This window comes from Octopus bimaculoides, chromosome 2 (genome assembly GCF_046866305.1).
Source record: "Octopus bimaculoides isolate indiv1 chromosome 2, ASM4686630v1, whole genome shotgun sequence".
In the NCBI taxonomy this organism is placed as follows: Eukaryota; Metazoa; Mollusca; class Cephalopoda; order Octopoda; family Octopodidae; genus Octopus; species Octopus bimaculoides.
Window position 1 is genome coordinate 25,988,596 of NC_142929.1, and position 21,761 is coordinate 26,010,356.

The window sequence follows — 21,761 nt, forward strand, 5'->3', positions numbered from 1 at the left end:
CATCCCTGAAAGTTTCGTCCCAATCCATCCAGAAACAAACACGACTGAAACAATACCTCCACCTTCGGTACGGCGGAGGCAATAACAATAATAATAAAAATAATAATAATAATGATTATATATATATATATAATATGTATTCGCATTTATATATATAAACACACACACATAACTCACACATACACAAACATACTCGCAGACGCACAGACACACACACACACACACACACACACACACACACACAACGCTCCAAAGCGAAAACCTTACAACATTGATTATAACCGAAGCGTTCACCGTAACGATACCAGTTTGTACAGACCCTACAGCTAACACATAATGCAATACTTGTAATCTTCAGTGACATAATAGTATAAGATGCGCACAAACACAAACATATACGATATATATACATACATACATACGTGAACGTAATATACAAACATACTCACACAGAGATAGATAGATAGATAGATAGATAGATAGATAGATAGATAGATAGATAGATAGATAGATAGATAGATAGATAGATAGATAGATAGATAGATAGATAGATAGATATTCATGTGCGTCATGCATTCATATAGTCGTTGTTCTTCTGGTTGGTGCGTTGCTGTTGTATTATTGGGTGGGAGACAATGCCTGATATTGATGTTGAGGAAAACCAGGTCAAGCCTGATCGATTATATATCTGATGAAAGGCATTCCAACCACGATCATCCTGTCATTTGTTTTCATCTATACTGTTCGTATGGACTATATTAACCAATGTACCCTATGTGCTAAAGGCGTAGTCACTGACTTGTGGGGAGATTTAGCAGCTATTTTTAGCTGACTGAGTAAACTCGGAATTATCTTCGTCATTCATAATATGCAGTTCAACAGTTATATATATCTATCCATCTATACACACAGGCACGCACACACATACCCCCCCCCCCCACACACACACATATATATATATGCATATATACATATATGTGTGTGTGTGTGTTTGTGTGTATGCGTGTATGTATATATATTTCATACGCACAATTACATGAGATAGACTGATACATTCAAGCATGTGCAGACGAAAAAATATAGATAGATAGATAGATACATAGATAGATAGATAGGTAGATAGATAGATATGCACACATGTGTGTGTGTGTGTGTGTGTGTGAGTGTGTGTGTGTGTGCGTGCGTGCATATATAGAGGGGAGAAGTGTATTGTTAACGTGAATTAAAAATATACGTAAGATCTTATGAACTGCATAAACTATAACGGTGTACCTGTCGTTATGGTAAAGAAAATGAAACCTCTTCAGAGGAGAGGGTCACGTTCGAGTATACCATACACACACACACAACTTCTTTCTCCCTCGTTTCTTTCTCTCTCTCTCTCTCTCTCTCTCTCTCTCTCTCTCTCTCTTTCTTTTACTGTACCTGATTGGTACTTATTTTATCTTTCCCTGAACTTGATGGGTTTAAGTTACAGGCCATTCTCGATCCCATCTATAGTTCCAAAATTCTTTCAGTAACAACAACAATAAAAACGATCGTCTCAATGAGGATGATAAAGATGATGCTAATGATGATGATGATGATGATGATGATGAAATAGCAATTATCTGTTGTGTTTCCCGCCTTGTTTGCAAGCCGCATCGTGCGAGTTTGTTTCTCGGCTTGCTACTGTGTTTTTCTCTCGCCTGCTTCAACAATAAAGGCGCTATCTCTGCTTTCTTCACTCTCTCTCTCTCTCTCTCTCTCTCTCTCTCTCTCTCTCTCTCTCTCTCTCTCTCTCTCTCTCTCTCTCTCTCTCTCCTTTCTGCTTTTATTTCTACGTTTCTTCATTTTCACATGCTTCTTTCTATCGCTTTACCCTTCCTGCACTTCTATCTTTCTCTCTACATCTTTCTCTCTTTCTATTAACCTATTACTGTCCATCTATTTACCTTCGTTTCTATCTCTTCATCTATCTATCCACCTATCTTTCTATCCATCTAACTTTTCTCTTCTTTTTCTTCTCTACACGTTTGTTCATTCTCTTCCATCTGTTTGTAACTCTCTACATCTGTGTCTCTCTGTCTATCTCTATCTCTCTCGCACAGACAGATGCGCACAAACACATTAACACACACACACACACATACGCTTATTTAGTCTCGTTAAACTCGTCTGTCTTTCTCCCCCTGTTTCATCCGTGTTTTTGTTGATTTTTTGTTTTAATTTGTGCTTTTGTTCCAGACTCCCCTATATAACATTTGCAAGTCTCTTTCTTTTCCTTATGACTATCTTTCTCTCTTGAGTATTGAGCTCTTCTTGTTTCTCTTCGTTCACTCCTGCAACTCTTACCTACCTACCTATCTATCTATCTATCTATCTGTCTATCTATCTATCTATCTATCTATCTATCTATCTATCTATCTATCTATTTATATTTCCCTCTGTATGCATGCATGTGTGCATGTACGTATTTAAATCAAGCTCCTTCTATGTTATAAACACTCAGTTGGTCTTCCTGTCTCTATTTCTCTGTTTTCAACACTATCTCTCTTTCTCTTCCTTTTCCCTGACTTAGCGTGCGTGCGCGTGTTCGTGCTATCTCGCACTCACCATCTCTTCTTTCCTCTGTTTACACACATACAACACATACAAAGAACTTTATATACATATGCATATAAACACACGTACGTCTCTAGCTTTCTTACGCTCTCTTTCACACGTACGGAAGCACACTATCACTCACTCTTTCACATTAACACACATACCCATTTTCTTTCTATCTTCCTCTTGTCATTTCTTCGCTCTTCTATTCAACTTCTCAACTATATTATTTTTTGTTTTCTGTCACTCTAGTCTCTTCTATCCTATCCCATTCTATTTCATTCTATTGTATTCCATTCAATTATATTATTTTCTACAAAACTATGATCTTCGTGAGAGATCTAAATCACCGCCAGCTTCAAGAGAAGATGCAACACTTGTACTACCACTACCTAAAGAAGGATTTTAATTCATTTGGTTTTCGCTGGACACCCTAGATCAATACCGATATTTTCAACTCCAGACTCCGATAGCTTCAAACAAGCATCACAAGGTTTACTTTATTTATATCTCTTTTTGTATGCCAAAAAAAAGAACAGAAAGAAAAATATTGCAATAACAAAAATAACTACAGTAACAACAAAATACATGAAAAATACACTAACAATACACACACATATATATATATAAATATACATGCATGTATATGCATATATATATAATGTTATTCAACAAAACATTATCCTAACTAATTTTATTGTTCGTCAACAGTTTTCTTATCATTAATATATTTTTTATTGCTATTCTTATTGTTGTTATTTTAACTCATCCGGCTTTTGGTTTCGATGTTTCAAAATGTCTAAGGGTGTTATCTATTTCATGTATAAACATTTCAAATCTTTTCCTTAAAATGTTCTTTTAAAATTTAGTTTATATTTTTACTATTAATTTCGGAATAAATGCTATTCACAATTTAATATTAAACGATATTATGATATATTATATAATATGATACACTATATTAAATAGCATCTTAGTGTATTATTTACCTATACATATACATGTCTATATAATATAGATATATAGATATATATTCCTTTATATATGCAGCTATTTAATAAACATAATCTCTCTGTGCGGATATTCAGATTGTGTTGCTTCATGTTTTATATGAAATTCCTCAAATCTCCTAGATGGCCCAAAATTACTTGGTGCATTATTGTTTTACTGGTTTTTTCCTAAAATTTACAACACATTTTCCAAAAACATCTCCGGTTTGATCAGCTGATTGTGTTATGACATTCAGCAATTTCTTGCCTGCATCTTTTGATGCATTTTGATAATATGCATTTATTTTAAAAGTTATATTCGTTTATTCCTTTATTTATATAAACAATAAAATTGAAATTCTGAAGCATCTAGAAATTGTAGTCGTAAAGAATTTGTTATTAAGTGCTTCAAGAAATATTTCTGGAAAATTTACACGTTAGATTTCATAAGTTGATGTAGTATATATACAATATATAAACATACATAGATGTATACAAACATACATACATACATATGTATGTATATACTTGAATAACTCTTCTTTCAGTGTGTTTTCCTTTTAATAAGAAGGTGCCGAATTATATGCATTGGTTTCGATGGCTCGACAGGCCACTTTCAATTTCCGGTTTAAGTCAATTAACTTCCAGTGCGACAAAATTACCCCTGAGAAACGCATGAACCTCACACGATCTCATTGAATTATCCCTCCCATAAATAATGCGGGGCCTTGAGTTAATGTAAGAAACCTATTATTATTTCTTACTATCTTTTTTGATGTTGACCCATATCTGAAATCTAGCCTTAATGATTTTTATGTAAAGGGACATGTGTACTTAAAATGTAAAAGGAGTCATGTGATATGTTTGATTCTGTAAAATGTACGCCACATATACGAGAAGGCTAATTTTAAACAATATCTAAAAGCCAAGTACAGAACGATATGAACATGAAATATTAATGCAAAATGTTTTGTTTTTCTATTTTTATTATCAATATTTATTCACAATGCAGCTACTACTATTGACACAAATGTTAAACATTTGTAACTAAAATTTTCAGATGATCAGATTGAAGTGAGATGGCTAAATTCTCTCCTAGAATTTGTAAATATATTCAAAGAAACTATTCAAACTTCCAAGTAATTTGTAAATTCCACCCCTAGTATTTTTTGCAATTAATCATCTTGACAGAGCCATCATTAACGGTTTGTTTTGTTTCCTTTTTATGTTTTCCTGTTGGAATCTTTTTATATATTTCCTTGCTTCACAAAGAAAAAAGTTGGAGAATTTGAAATGCTATTTATTGACATTATAATTTATTTGGTGAAACAGCGACATCAGATATATTGTTTATTATAAAAGTTTTCCTTCAGTCATGTCGACAGAAAAGACAGAAGACAAGTTCCTGTTGGTTCGGGATAACAAACCGAAGCCTATAAATTTCGAAAATCTGTCCACTACTGATTCCTTCTCAGAGATTGAATTCTTAGATGCAAATGACTTGAGGCCACGTGCAAACACAGCACCTCCAACCCCGAGTCGTACAGAACCGCTTCCACTGTTTTGTGATATACCACAGATTAAAGTTGAGGATTTTTCTACTTTACAAAGTCCGACAGTAAATTGTAACCCTATGATTACCGGTAGTCTCGGTTCACTCGGTCCTAATCGACCCAAATCATTGAACAGTTTTTTACCAACACAATCAAGGCCTCGATCGCGCACGTGCCCAGAAGATCTATTTCGGAAAACATACAAACGACCGCCAACACCACCGCCGATTTCCAGTTCAAAATTACTTGATTTCGGCAAGAGTCGTAAACCTCGCTTCAGTGCCTTGCAGAAGGGTTATAATAAGGATGCTGCCAATAGTTTTATTCTTAAAGAACTTCCAGAGAACACTCCAGACCATAACGAATCTATTGAGAAGGAGAACAGAGAATCTGTAACGGATGATTTCCAGCTTGTTAAAAAAGATATTTCAAACATTTCACTGGACGATAGTTATTCTTCAGAACCAATGAATCTTGAAGTCAGCCGAAGAGAACAGCCAGACTCTTTGCCTTACACGATAAAACGGCGAGGTTCGAGTTGAACTTATCAGTAATTTGGTTGTTACATTATTTATTTATTTTAATTCCGATTGCTTTCACACTTAAAATCAGGTATTTTATCTGAATTGATTTAATTGTTTATTTTTTCATTCAAATGATTCAAAGTTTTATTGTACCTTTTTTTTTAATCTTTCATAAATTTAATTTATTTCTCTTTATTCAGCTTGTCGCTATCATTAAACTGGCTTCTGTTTTGTCGCCTAATCCAGTAATCAGATTTACTTGACTTTCAGTGCTATTACTTTTAAAACAGTATTTGATGAGCCGAATTTCTTCTGTATTTGTTTTAAAACCAAATCGTTCGCTTTCATTAGGCTTCATTTGTTTGTTTTTTAATTAAAGAATTATATTTTTAATTATTAATTTATGTACTTTACAATGAATGATATTTGTAATCAATTTTGTCCATGATGGTATGATCCTTAACACTTAAAACTTCTTAAAATCTCCATCAATACATATGTGCCACGCCCACAATTTTACTAATGGTCATAATTACCTCTAAATACCATGCTGACTTCTTTCAACCTACTGCCTAAATAATGGGGATCTTAGCTTTTTATTCATGAAATTTCATTAAATCTCTATCAGAACTGTTAGTACACCAATATCACGAAGTAGCATTTACAATTGGCGAACTGTGATTTTTTATCAGCTGATCGTACAAACAATACAATTAATTATTGAACACACCTGCTTATTATATTCAAATTATATTGTAATTATTTGTCTCACACATTTGAAAATGATTGTTGCTTCCAGTTAAAACATTTAGTTGATGGGAGCATAAGTCTAAATATTCATCCTGCAGCAGTCATTTTATATTAAAGACGCGGGATAAATAATATATTTGCAGGGTGTTTTATTTTATTTTTCATACATAATATTCTGAATTTTAAGAAAAATATATATATAAATACAATTCCATTTTTTTCTCATTTTGTAAATGTGATATCTTATTTTTTGAAATGTTATTGTAAATAAACAAATTATATTGAATCACGTTGTGTTTGTTTTAAAGTAATCTAGATGAATGTATGTAAGACATTTTATAGAAGACTACAGCGACAAGTGAAATAGTCTACTTTCAGATACTTACCCTATTTTCGAGAAATAGAATGTACAGAAGTGCTTTTACCTTATTCACATTGAGTGTCAAAGACTTCATTATCCAATGTTTACATTTTAAAAGAAACGAAAGGTCTTCACTTAAAATAGATATGATTACAATTTCTAAGTGAGAGATTGTAAAAGTACTCTCCCCACCCATTCTAGGCTAAATATTTTATCGGTATAAGCAGTGAAAGCACTGACTAAATAATAAATTCTCACCCGTAAAGGGTAATATCGCCTGTAATGGGCCAGCATTCAATCTCATTGAGGAGATGTATATCTTTCAAGCATTGGCCATCTTATCAGTTCGTCTGTCTAAGGCTACACTGCCCAGTGCGATCTTCCTTTAAAAATAAGTGTAGAGTGCATTATAAGCGATTTTTTTCTCTTTTTTTTTCCTGCTATTTCCTAGCTGTCGAGAGAGCTGATAAAGACTTTGGTTAACTTAGACATTTTTTTTTCTTGTATAGAAGTGGAAAATTTCTTAAAATTAAATTATATTTTGTAATGACTTTCTATGTTCCATGAATGCAAATTATCCTAACACTATATAAGTAATATATATACCTGACCGAGCTATTTGCCTGAACTTTCATTTTTCTTATTTTTCACATTGATATTTCACTAGCAGAAATATATCATCTGCTCACGCCACGGCTAGATGATAGTAGTAGTTCGCTAACTGACATGAATGTTCCGGACCGTTGACAGTTTGTTCTGTTCATCCACTGCGCATCTATGATATTCGTCATTGATTCAATAAGATTCATTTACCGAATATTTCACAACCACGTCCCATGATTTCAACGTACACTGGCTCGGATGGTTACATGCTATTTAACCCATAGCCGGACCTCTACAGATGCTACCCCTCCGGTTCAGAGTATACCTGGGAACAACAGTGGCTAAAAGGTCCCACACTTCTCAAAATTCTGGAACTTCTAAACTAAACCCCACCTTACCGGATAGAGCTTAAAGTCATACCCGGGACAATATTTTTTTTTTTTTGGCACTCCGTCGCTTACGACGTCGAGAGTTCCAGTTGATCCGATCAACAATGCAGCCCGCTCGTGAAATTAACGTGCAAGTGGCTGAGCACTTCACAGACACGTGTACCCTTAACGTAGTTCTCGGGGATATTCAGCGTGACACAGTGTGCGTCAAGGCTGACCCTTTGAATTACAGGCACAAGAGAAACAGGAAATAATAGTGAGAGAAAGTTGTGGTGGAAGTGTACAGCAGGGTTCACCACCATCCCCTGCCGGAGCCTCGTGGAGCTTTAGGTGTTTTCGCTCAATAAACGCTCACAACGCCCGGTCTGGGAATCGAAACCGCGATCTTATGACCGCGAGTCCGCTGCCCTAACCACTAGGCCATTGCGCCTCCACACCCGGGACAATATAATAAGCATCTTAATATGGGGGATTAAACACAGTGTCTTAATAGTATTGCGCATCTTTCTATAAAAGTAGATAATCATTTGCACTAATTCCTTTTTTCAATACTTAATGTTATATAAAATTAATTGATATGTAATAAAACTCGAGGAAAACTTTTCCAACTTGATACCATGTAATAGATGCAGCAGTAAAGGAAAGTGAAAACAACGGTCATTATACATGTTTTATGGCAGGTTTATCTTTAGCTTTTTAAAATGTGTATTTCTCACTTGGTTTCTCACTTAAACAGTAATAAAAAGAAAGAATACTCTTAGAATCCATTCGCTAACCAATCATTCCATCCAAACTAATGACCTACTAGAATGGCATAAGAGAAGCTTCTGCCTACAAGAAATACCAACCAACCAAATATCTCTTAGTCAAACATAGCGGTCAATACAGATGGACTCAAATACTGTGATTCTGGAAACATTATGTCTGAAAATAAGCCACAACATAGAGTACGTAACATTATGTTGAACCGGAAACGTTAACTTCTCAGAAAACACGTGCTCACTGGAGACAAATAACATTTAAATCACTATGTACTATAATAGAAGGAAGAACGCGATTTAGGTGCTGACGTACAGAAACACGAAATGTGCATAGTATGACTGCCTTTGAACATATATTTTCTCAGTTAGGTATGGCTGATCTGGGTCTAAACAACAACAATATCAGCGTGATTTGAACCTAGAATGAAACTTCTTAGCACAAGCTGGATCTGCCTGAAATAGCATTAGGATTCCTGTCAAGTGTACCATACTGAAATAGACGCTGTCATAATGATGTTCGAGATATATCACTAAAGACAGAGTTGTCACAGCTGAAATGTCTTTCGTCATCGGTATGCTCAGTTGGGATTGAAATGCATCTTTGCAGAGCCATCCAACTGGGTCGTTCGTCTTGCTAGTAAGATCAACCAAATCTCCCTCAAATAATATTGTCTACCTTATTTTTTTTTTAAATGGCTTCATTAGATGTATTCGTGACTTGATACATTATGAGAGTAAAAAGATGGGATGGTCATAGTTGGAACTACTTCGCTCAAAATTATGATTATTTGGAGCTCACTTATAACTAATCAACAATAACCACAGCATTCCGCTGAAATTACAAATCGAACTTTCCTCGCGTCCACCACTTCTACCATCTACTCCGCCTCCCATCCAGAAGGCTTCATGTGGTCGCATGGCCTCCCTCAAAATCACACCCAATTTTGTTTTGATATTTGCTTTAAGATCCATAATATGTAACATATTCCTAGTCATACCGTGTTTGAATGCGAAATGGGACAATCAACGATGAAATATCTTAAATCACATAATTGTTCGATCAGGGATGGATTGTGGGGACAAACAACAATGATCCCTCTTCTCTTACGCGAGAATTAAAAGGAAAAATACTAAAACTTATAATCTTTCACAACTTTTACATATAAACTGCTACTTCCATTTAAATGTTGCGCGACAAAGTTCAACCTTTATTAATACATGTCCCTCTGGATGGACGTGAAACCGCTTTCAATACCATTAACATTTTAGAAATGTAATTATGGGTGCGGGGGAGTATGCATGCGTGTGTGTGTGAGTTTGCAGGAATAGAATATATATAAAAGCAGAGCCAGGCACTGAGCTGGCAGGATCGTTACTGCACCGGGCATAGCGGCATTTAGTCCGTCTTTACATTCTGAGTTCAAATTCCGCCGAGGTCCATTTTGCTTTTTATCCTTTCAGGGCCAATAAAATAAGCAGAGTGCTGGGGTCGATGTAATCGACTTATCCCCTCCCCCGAAACTGTTGGCCTTGTACCAAAATTTGACACCAATTTATAAAGCAGAGCTGGCAGAATTGTTACCACCCCAGGTAAAATGTTTAACGGTATTTAGTACGTCATTGCGTTCTGAATTCAAATTTGTCGAAGGTCGACATATACTATATATGTATATGAGGGTATGTGGATTTGGTATAAAGCGAGCATTAACCTTCTTTGATAAATAAATAAATACGGAAATACGCATGCAGACTCTGATGAATGAAAAAGAGATGGTCATGGCTGGAATGCGTTTGAGAGAGAGGGGAGGGGAGGAAAAGTGAGAATTTGGGAGGAAATATGAATTGGAAAACGGACTTTAGATTTGAACCTAGGTTTGCTCACTTAGTGCTAGTTGACCTGGGGGTTAAAGAACAAAACAACATTAGTTTGAATGGATTAGGGAGCTTCTACGTAGTCGCTCGACCTGCTAAAAAAGTATAAAACATTTCCCTTAAATCTTACCCTACAGTTTTATGTAAGACAAATTGACATATTATAAGGGAGCCCTAGTATACCACTAAGACTTCGTGATTATACCAATTGGAATGCCTTTATGGTAGATCTCGTAAATCAGAGCTCATCTGGATCAAAATGACTTACCTCATACGTCTACAAATTTCGATGATACCTGTTACTTAAACACGGTTGTGCTCTAGATGGTCAGATGTGCAATGTGTAATGCATCAAAACACCGAAGTTTTCTGAATACCTAGTCATTTTCCAATACGTCTTCAAACTATGGGGTACACAAGTCTGTAATAGTTCAATAGTAGAAAACTATTGAGTTACGTACACATATAGGTAAAGAGACAAGAACACAGATTACCGATGTGTTACTTAAACATGCAATATTCATTTTAAGTTATGCGCTACCATTCTATATGATGTTAACTTGATGGCTAAATAGTCTGAAGCAAATCATGACTGGACTGTAAGTACAGGACAACTCATTCTTATGTATTTCGTGCTGCCCATTACAATTCTATCCTCTCTACGCTTTGCTTTTGTTCTCCATTGTTTAAATCCGATTCCTATGTGACAGAAGTTTGCCTGGCAAAAGAGATTATTGCTTTGACTATAATGAATATTAATAATTAAATAATGAATGAAAACATTATGAGAACTCCTACAAGGACTCTAAGAGAGAGTGAGTAACTATAGTAATATGTCTAGTGAGCCGGTGGGTATCTAGTAATAGTCGACGACTAGGCCAGGAAGCCTATCATGTTTCGTTGCTTTCTCTTGATAAAGTGTTACCGATGTGAACATTTATCTACTTTCCTCAGAATCTCATCCCGAGTTTTACTCTAACACAGCTATTTGCTTCACTTTTCCTTTTCAAAAGCATTGCATTGCAGTTATCAGTTCACTTGTAAGGAAAGTATTATTTTTCTTTTACCTATCTTATCAAGCCTGAGGCGAAAATAATACCCGATGTCGACTCTACAGAATTTGAGCTAGGAACAAATTTGATGAGAATTAAATACTTAAGTACTGAATAAAAAACACTTAATTTAACGCTACTGTTTTTTTTTTTTTTTACATTATTTCGTTTTGGCCAAATTATTCTCTTTATTTTGAAGGCGCATTAAACAATTATTATTCAATTACATTAATGTTCTTTTTATTTTAGCTGTGTAGGTCAGGTTGAGCTATGTATTTCTGGACAAACTTGTTCGATAAAAGTTAACAATATTAACTGTTTCCAATAGACATGCAACTACTGACAGCGTCTGTCTGCAATATAACCAAATTGTCACAAATAAATGAAAGAAATTGCATTGTTTTAAATAATACATCTCCATCTTCCTGAAACATACATATTTTGATTCAACGGCATATAGGAAACAATTTCACACACTTACTGGGACACAGTTATGCGGCACGATTGGTTTTCAAATGTGACTCAAGACCGTGAACCGATTTGAAAAATACCGAGGTGGAAACAGTCCAGGAGCAATTCGTGAGTGATTCCACGTAAATCAGACTGGTTGTTTTGTTTCGGTGTTCTTGTTGCAATGGTAGCAGTCCAACGTTGTGAGTTTCATCTGAATGTTGTTATATCAGAGTTAAGATTTCTAGAAGGGCTGAAACCTACATATTTTTGACAGGTAATCTATGGCAAAACAGAAGAAAGATATATATAACAAAATAGTAGCAGCAATTCAAATCCTTTGTGCTTCCACGAATAAGAAAGTGATTTTACGGTCGTAGCTTCTTTTTCCCGCGCACTTCCAGATTTTGGAACTCTCTTCTATCACATTGTTTTACCCCTTCTTATGATCTGAACTCTTTCAGGTCTAAAGCAAATGATTTCCTTTCATCTTAATTTCTCTTTCTTCATAACCCCTTACACTAGATGTCTTCTCATATTGAGACTTTCTAATAAAAATTGAGTTCATGCTCTATGACTAGGAAATCTAAAACTTTGTTCCACGCGATATAATTTAATAACATACGCTAGTAAATATCTGCGCGCACATATTTTCGATTTATTTTCACTTTTAATATTTTCACTTTCTTTTAAAACAGGTTCACATTTATTCAATAATGTATTCCAAGATCTTGAGTATTTTTATCGCATATCACTTTAATTGGTGTGTGATATATAAATAACGTGTGAAACATAATGTGCTGTATGACTCCAATCATTTCATGCAATTTTTCTGAGAAATTCAATAAAACACCCTTCTTTCTTTGTACAGGCAAGTTACTTCTAGAATGTGATTTTTGATAATCGGCACATCTTGAATGGGACACCTTTCCAAATGTATATAAAATAGCAGTCAACTAAAGTTTTCGCAAGTTAAATACCTGTAATGGTTTACAACTTTATAACTATGTTTCGATATCCAGTTATTTCACATTACAGACGAGACTAATACACTTACAATCATTCAAAATTCAGATATCCCATCTAACTTATCTCAAATTAAAATATGTTGGTTATCATTCTCTCTCAGTATAAAAACCGATATTATATATGTGGGAAGATGTTTTAATGTGTCACAGAGTGAAAGAAACGAAATAACTTCAAAGAGGAAGCTGAAACTTCATTGCGACTTTCCTATTTAAAACTAATTGACACTATTTCTGCAGAAAGATAGCATTTAAATTACTGTAATAAACTCTGTCATAAGCTCCTTTTTAAACTGCAAATATATTTCTCTATTGCTTTTGTTATTTCCATTTAATTTACTTGTTTGCCTTCATGTCGGCCCTCAGAGGGCATAGCTATCCGTGATCATCCTCATATTTTCCCTACATTATCTAATGTCTCTATTTTAAAGAAATTAATGTTATTTGAGGGATATTTTATTGCTATTGGTAACCGATCAAGCCACCACGAAGAACTTCTCTCAATGGTCTGTGAACGCTTTAGTTGCTGTTGATTTTGTTTAGCTCTGATTCAGTTTCTATTGAGCCATCCCTTCCATAACGATCAGTTCATCTTCAAGCACACACACACACACACAATCAATTTTAAATCAACCACGCAGCATGTAACAAACATTGTTTCCTCTTTATCACACACTCTCACTCACCCTCATTTGACAGGCATGGCTGTGTGGTAAGAAGCTTACTTCCTAATCATATGACTCCGGGTTCAGTCTCACTGCGTGGCACCTTGGGCAAGTGAGTAGATTTTGTAGACGGAAACTGAAAGAAGCCTGTCTTATATATATATTTGTATGTTTGTGTCTATTTGTCCTCCCCACCATCCCTTGACAACCGATGTTGGTATGTCTATGTCCCCGTAACTTAAGAGTTAGGCAAAAAAGACTGATTGAATAAGTACTAGGCTTACAAAGAATAAGTCATGGAGTGAATTTGTTCGACTAAAACCCCTTAAGGTGGTGTTCCAGCATGGCCGCAATCAAATGACTGAGACAAATAATAAATTATTATATGCAGCAATCATAACGATAGAGATTAAGGAGTCTATTCATTTCCTTTTAATTTACCATGTCATATAGCATATTATTATGGTTTCGCCGACCTACACGTGTTACCGCTGCACAGAAAATTATGCCCGGTTGAAAATTAAACAGCTCATATTCTTTGCAGCGGAAACACGTGTAACCATCAAAAGATGCTGTATGACATTGTAAAATAAAAGGAAATAAGTTTTAAGAATGTAACTATCTCCATAATTATTGTCGTTATAATTATTGCAAATATATCCTCCATATAATATTAACGTCCACTGAAGCGAACACAAAATTACCCATCGGAAAAATTTACAACGTGAATGACAACGCCTAGTAGTCTTAGACTTTAAATACAAATTGATGCGGGTAGCCGTAATCTAGAACATAACTGAGAGCTCCCACAGTACCCGCTCGGATAATATAGCTCACTAAACCCAAATATATATTTTTCTCTAGTTTCAGCTCAGAGTTGAGGCCATGCTGAGGCACTGCCGTTTTGCTACACTGTTATTATTGAGAGCATCCTCTAATATATGGCATTTGGTGAATAAGGGGGTTGATGTCGCTACACTCATTTGCACCTCTTGTCACGAGGTAAGTTCCTCTGGGACTCTCAACAGTAGGAAGTCCAATTTTGATTTGAAAATATCTACATCCACTTTGTGTAGTGCCCTCAGGGTCTTTGGGAGAATATTAAAAAGCTGTGGGCCCTTGAAACCCAGGCTGTTGCAGTAACCGGTCCTGAAACGCGATGGCATTGCTGAGATCTTTGGCAATGTTCAATATTGACCACTTCTGGCATTGGTGTAGCTACTCAATACCAATATTTGGCACAATTCTTTCCAGGATCTTCCAGATGTATATTACTGCTTGCCTCTCCCGCCTTCGCTCCAAGGAGTAGAGTCTTAGCTGTTTCAGCCTTTCCTAGTAGCTGAGCTGTGGCAATGAGACGATCTATTTATGACGCTTCGCTGGATTGCTTCAAGGTCCGCTATTAATTTTACACTGTTGGGTGACCATAGCGGCTGAGGACGATTGTCCTGCAGAGGACCATCATGGTTTCCTTTTCTCTAGTTCTGAACGTTCTCAGGATCTATCCAGCCAGTCGTCTGCACTTTGTCGCCATCCTGGTAATGTGCACTTGGAAAGAGGTATCGTCACTCATGTCGATACCCAGGTCCCTCACTGATTTAGGATTTGGGATTGTAATCTCCTCTGGACCAGTGTACCCTGTAAGTTTTATATTCCGTTTTGGATGCTGGAAGCGCAGGGCTTGGAATTTTTCTGCATTAAACTGCATATTATTATCTTCAGCCCACCTGTAAATTGAGTCAAACTCCTGCTGCAGATGTGCAACCTCACTGCGTTCTGTATTTTCTGCGAGACTTACGTATCGTCTGAGTAGCTAGCAAGAGTGGCTATCCAGGAAGCTGAGGACATATCTGAGAGGGCCACTATGAAAATCAGTGGTCCCGAGACAGTGCACTGTGAAACACCGCTCACCATTTGTGCTTTCATTGAGAGGGCTCCATAGGCCACTACTGCCTGACTTCTATATTTCAGAATGTCATGTAACCACTCCCAAAGTTTTTCAGCTATGCCAAGATCACCTATGATCCACTTTATCAAAAGATTTTGCAAAGTCAACGTATATTAATTACCTCTACATTTGAGTTGTTGAGTGACTGCCTCAACACTTATTCCCTATGACTATCCATTCCATGACTTTGCTGATGTGTGAAGTCAGAGAGATAGGTCTATAGTTTTTGACATCTGCTTTACTTCCTCCTTTATGGATTGGGCATATTATTCCCGCCTTCAGTTTGCTTCTCAGCCTGCCATTTGCAAGAAAGTTCTGGAAGAGGAACTGCAATGGTTTCACCAGGGAACGCTTACACGATTTGAGGGGGATTGCTAGGAAACCATAAGGACCAGCAGTTGAGTTTGCGTGTACATCATTTATGGCTAGTAGTATATCTTCTTCGTTAATATTGATGTATTCCATCGTAACTATCTCGCTGGTTATAGGCGAAGCGGCAAAGAAATCCACTGGTCTATTCATTTGTCTGTGTTCCAACGGGGTAGTAAAGACACTTTTAAACTGGTCATTCAGTACCTCACTGATCTTGGTTGGACTCTTTGTGAGTGAGCCATCCTTCTGGAAGAGGGGTCTTATTTGCAGCATACTGAGGCTGTTTCTTTGACATAGTGAAAGAAGGCCCTTGGATTTGACTTTATGTTTTTTATAACCCAGGCTTCTTTGTCTGCTCTCTCTCTCTCTCTCTCTCTCTCTCACATAGGATTGTTGCAGGCCTTTTTCAATCTCTACAAGTGTTGTTTTTAGGCGGAACCTTTAACTACTTTTAGAATGTTGCTTGAAGCGGTTTGCAACCTTTGTCCGTGGTCTCCTGAGGATCTTATTCTCCCTTGGAGTCTTATTCCTTTTTGTTTGAGTTTGTGCTCTGGGACATATTTCTGGTATATGGTTTGCATAATAAACATGAAATATTCTAGTTTCATGAAAATGGCTGGTGTGGAGAGACATTTCGGTCAGTCCCGTCAGTGGATCTCTTTTTGGATCGGTTTCCAATCTGCTTTCTGGAAGTTCAGATTGGAGAGATTTTGGGTGCTTCCTTTAGAATGTAGGTCTCTAGATACTTTTGGTCCATACATAGACAGCTCTATTATGGTGTGTATCCGAAACTAATGACGGCGTCACTTTCACATCATGAACGACGCCCGTATTGTTTGTGAAGTAGAGATCCAAATTGTTAGAGATCCAAATTTGCCCTAGTTGGTCTGAGAACAACCTGCTCCATGAATAGGGCATTGGTGAGGTTAAGCAGGGACTCAACCCGTGCTTGTTTGCAACGAGTCATTCCTGAGAGCATGAGGTCTTCGAGCCATTTGACATTGGGGAAGTTGAAGTCAACCATAAGAAATACGCTCATGTGGTGTTCTAGTTTCATAAGAAAATTTTAATTCTTGTGAGGTAAACTTCAAACTTGCCTATGTGGGTTGAAGCATCCCGTGTGCGATATGTATTGCATATGACTATATTGTGTCGTATGTATACAATTAGAGGGCCACATACTGAATTGCAGTTAAACCTGGTGTATGAAGTCTTCACGGCTGTATACAGCAACTCTACCATGGCTCCGTTTTATATATATATATATATGTATATTTTCACTTGTTTAAGTCAATTGACTACAGTCATACTGGAGAACCGGTCTCAGTCGAAAACATTGACGCCAGAAGTTATTCTTTGTAAGCTTAGTACTTATTCTATCGGTCTTTTACTATATACCTAATTATAATAAGGGACTGGTTATAAGCCTCTCCACACGCTAGAAAATAGACGCCAACATGCTAGTACCACCTTAAAACTCCGAAAAAATAAAAGACGGGCTGTAGTAGAGTAAAAGAAAGATAATAAATTAAACTGATTTTTTACTCGGCTGCAGTCCGTTGTATTTTTTCGGAGTCTTTAAAGTAGTTCTAGAGTCTTTTTGTGCCTATTTTGAAGTGGATGGGGGGGGGGGTGCTTATAGCCGATCCCTTGTTATAATTACGTATATAATTATTATAATATTTGTAAAATTTTTCTATAAGTTATTTTACTTCTGCACTGACACCTTGGTAAAATCATTAATGATTTTATACCCTTCATTTTAAAATATATATACATATATACTGCTTTACTTGTTTCAGTCATTTGACTGCGGCCATGCTGGAGCACTGCCTTTAGTTGAGCAAATCGACCCCAGGACTTATTCTTTGTAAGCCTAGTACTTATCCTATCGGTCGTTTTTGCCGAACCGCTAATGTTACAGGGACGTAAACACACCAGCATCGGTTGTCAAGCGATGTTGGGGGGACAAGCACTCATATATATATAAATATACATATATACGACGGGCTTCTTTCAGTTTCCGTCTACCAAATCTACTTACAAGGCTTTGGTCGGCCCGAGGCTATAGTAGAATACACTTCCCTAAGGTGCCACGCAGTGGGACTGAACCCGGAACCATGTGGTAGGTAAGCAAGCTACTTAACAAACAGCCACTCCTGCACTTGTAGGATACAATATACTCTTTTTACTCTTTTACTCATTTCAGCCATGCAGCTGTGGACATGCTGACTTCCTCAGTCTTTCTGACTTCCTTAGTCTGAGTGTTTCCCGTCACCACTCTTGTATGTGCCTTTACCTCAGCTGTTGGTACATTTGTTATATAAAAGAGTTTGATTCCGCTGGTGTGTACCTCATGTCGGGCTGTTCGTTCATTCGGTATTGTGGAGAGGAGGATGTCTAGTTCCTTTTTCAAGACGTCTACTTCCACGTTATGCAAATTTCTTAATGCTTGTGGCAGGGCATTGGAAAGATTTGAACCCTAGACTATTGCAGTACCTGGTCCTGAATTTAGATGGAATGTATGATATATTTGGTACAACACAATGCCGGCCAGTTCTGGCATTTGTATAACACTCAATGTCAAAGTTAGGTACTAGCCATTCTAGGATTTTCCATATATATATTATTGCATATCTCTCACTCCTTCGCTCCAGAGAGTAAAGCTGTATGCATGTTGTTTATTTCGGTCCACTTGTATACCAAAAACACTTTGAGGTTGTGTTTGATTCTCACCAGCCCATTTATCCTCAGCTGTTGTTTGGTTGTTGATGATGTTCTTCATATTTGTTTTTAATTCGAGCGGGGTGATAGCGGTTGAATTTATGTGTGGCTGTTGGCAGTATTTTAGTTTGTTACGTTTTTTGTTTGTCCTTTTTTATTTTTCTGATAATCTTTTTTGTGTTTTAGGGAACTCTGCACTTATTTTTTTTTCAAGTCTTGAAACATACCACTATCAGTTGTCAAGAGATGATGAGGGTATATATATATATATATATATATATATATATATACAGCGGGCTTCTTTCAGTTTCCGTCTACCAAATCCACTCACACGGTTTTGATCAGCCCGAGGCTACAGTAGAAGCCACATGCCCAAGGTGCCACGCAGTAAAACTGAACCCGGCACCATGTGGTTGGTAACCAAGCTACCTATCACACAGCAACTCCTATATGTATGTATGTTTGTATGTATGTATGTATGTATGTATGTATGTATATATATATATATATATATATATATATATATATATATATATATATATATATATATATATATATATATATTATAAAATCTGGTAATTAATCATATATTAATTAATATCGATTAATTATCAGGAGGCCAGCACATCTAAAGAATCAAAGAGATTCAGAAATAGTATCTGTAATCTCATGGGATTAAGGTACGTTTTTAAAAAATTAAAAATTACGTTGACCACTAACGTGGACAATTAGTGTGCTAGAAATAGATCACATCTTGTGTCTATTCAGACCTAAATTGTTCTCAACATGAAATATAGCAGCATACCAAAACGTGAGCGGGCAAGACATTTAAAATCACATAAAAAAAGCATTCTTAAACAGGTACCGGTTTCGGATTTAACAATCTTACCGATTGTCCAGACACAAGATGTGATCTATTTTTAGCACATTAATTGTCCACGTTAGTGGTCAACGTTATTTTTTTTTAATATATATATGTGTGTGTGTGTGTGTGTGTGTGTGTGTGTGTGTGTGTGTGTGTGTGTGTGTGTGTGTGTGTGTGTGTGTGTGTGTAACGGTTGATTGTGATTTGAAGGACATGCAAATGCTATTTCTAAGAAGGCAAATTACCATGATTATATACTAACGAATATATTGAAATGTTCTTAATTCGTAGTGCTACATTGTACTCATGTTCAAGATTTTTCAGTTTCTCGTGGACGGCTTATCTTACTAATAATATTTACAAAGTTTGTTTTGTTTTTGTGTGTAGCTAAATCGAACGATCTAGATTGAAGTAGTACAATTGCATTGTGAAATGAATGTCATTTAAGGAGATGTAAACTAGATCAACCAAGTTTCTACGCCGCTCTAAATAACTTATATGAAAATTAGAAACACTTGATGTTTAATAAGCTATAGCAAATTATGTACCGTAGGTACTCCAATGAATGACCTTTACAATTTTATTTTGAAATGTTATTATATCTTATCCATATCCCGAGTAGTTCTTGAAAGCTATCCATTGTAATCAAAAACTATCACTTTTCCAGGCGTAGCTGTGTAGTAAGAAGCTTGCTTCCTAGCCACATTGTTCCGGATTCAGTCTCACTGCCTGGCATCTTGTGCTAGCGTCTTCTACTATAGTTTCGGGCCGACCAAAGCCTTGTGACTGGATTTGGTAGACGGAAACTGAAAGAAGCAGGTCGTCAATGTGTGTGTGTGTGTGTGTGTGTGTGTGTGTGTGTGTGTGTGTGTGTGTGTGTGTGTGTGTGTGTGTGTGTGTGTGTGTGTGTGTGTGTGTGTGTGTGTGTTTGTGCTTGTCTGTGTTTACCCATCCCCATCACCGCTCGACAACCGGTGTTGATGTTTTTATGTCCCGGTACCTTAGCTGTTCGGCAAAAGAGAGAGATAAAGTATAAGGCTTTAAAAAATAGTCCTGGGTCGACTTCTTCGACTAAAATCCTTCAAGGCGGTGTTCCAGCATGGCCGCAATCAAATGACTGAATCTAGTAAAAGAATAGACCGAGTAGTTCTTGAAAGCTATCTATTGTAGTCGAAAGTTATTATTTTTCTTATTTTGCACTATTTTTCCCAAATTGCATATGTCAAAACATATTTAATTGACTTCTTATATATGCTGACAGCAGAGAGAGTTTTCTGAATAGAGATCTGAAACGTTCCTTTTAATTTCCTTGTCAAAAATTCCATTTTCTTTGTTGAAGTTTAAGTCATCGTCTGATAACTTAAGACTTCAAGTTATCGTCTTAGTAATATTACATTCAAATATAAATATTATTAATCTCAATATATGATAGCAGCGTTTACCATGAAATGGCAATAAATAATAGACCTATAAGAAAAACAAGAATGGCAATTTAAGTAGCTTCTTTTTTAAATATTCTCATTACATTTCATTACATTTTGTTTATATTTCAAATCTCTAAAGCCGAAATGATTTTATAAATCAAAGTTTCTAATTCAGTCTCGTTATAGAAATGAAATTCAATTAAAAAATTAAATTAAATCATACATATTTATTACTTCACCAACAAGAATACAAATTTCAACGGATTTATCATTCTATACAAAAATTTAAAGAAAGTCATAGGGGATAAAAAAATTATCGTGCTTCTCTGAAAATATTATTGATTTCAGCTAATGTCAAGCTACAACAATGAAGGGTGGGAATATAATGAAGCAAATCAATCTTAGTCCCTTCCTGATAGGTATTGTGCAACACTGGGAAACAAGTAAGATGAACCTAAATATCATTAGGCAATCAGCTACTGAGTCGCTCAGAACTATGGTCGAATCTTGGAAAATTGTACAATTGCTGCTGTGTTGATTTTGGTTAGGGAAATGCAAAAGTTGTGTGTAATCTTACGCTGCTAAGTTGAACATTAGATTCATCTACACACTCTCTGAAAATCACAAAGTTTTTGGCCTCCGGTGTTCATACTATGGTTAGTTTCCGTAAACAATTAGTATACTGTAATCTTAAAAGAAAATTAATAAAATGTGTGTGTGTGTCTGTATAATAATAATATGCATAGCCTGAGGACGCACTGGTGGATTTATGTATGAATTATAGCCTTAATACACACTCCGCCAGCGCAGATACACGTGTTGCTATTACTTGTACTACCTTCTTTCCC

The 21,761-nt window shown here is 36.2% G+C and overlaps 1 protein-coding gene across 1 annotated transcript; it reads left to right on the plus strand.

The window, feature by feature from the left end:
* The first annotated feature begins 1,626 nt into the window (after nt 1–1,626).
* Nucleotides 1,627–6,688, plus strand: LOC149136890 (uncharacterized). The gene has a single exon (XM_089341794.1). The coding sequence runs from the start codon at nt 4,951–4,953 to the stop codon at nt 5,668–5,670; it is 720 nt and encodes a 239-aa protein (XP_089197920.1). The 5' UTR covers nt 1,627–4,950; the 3' UTR covers nt 5,671–6,688.
* Nucleotides 6,689–21,761: the final 15,073 nt, after the last annotated feature.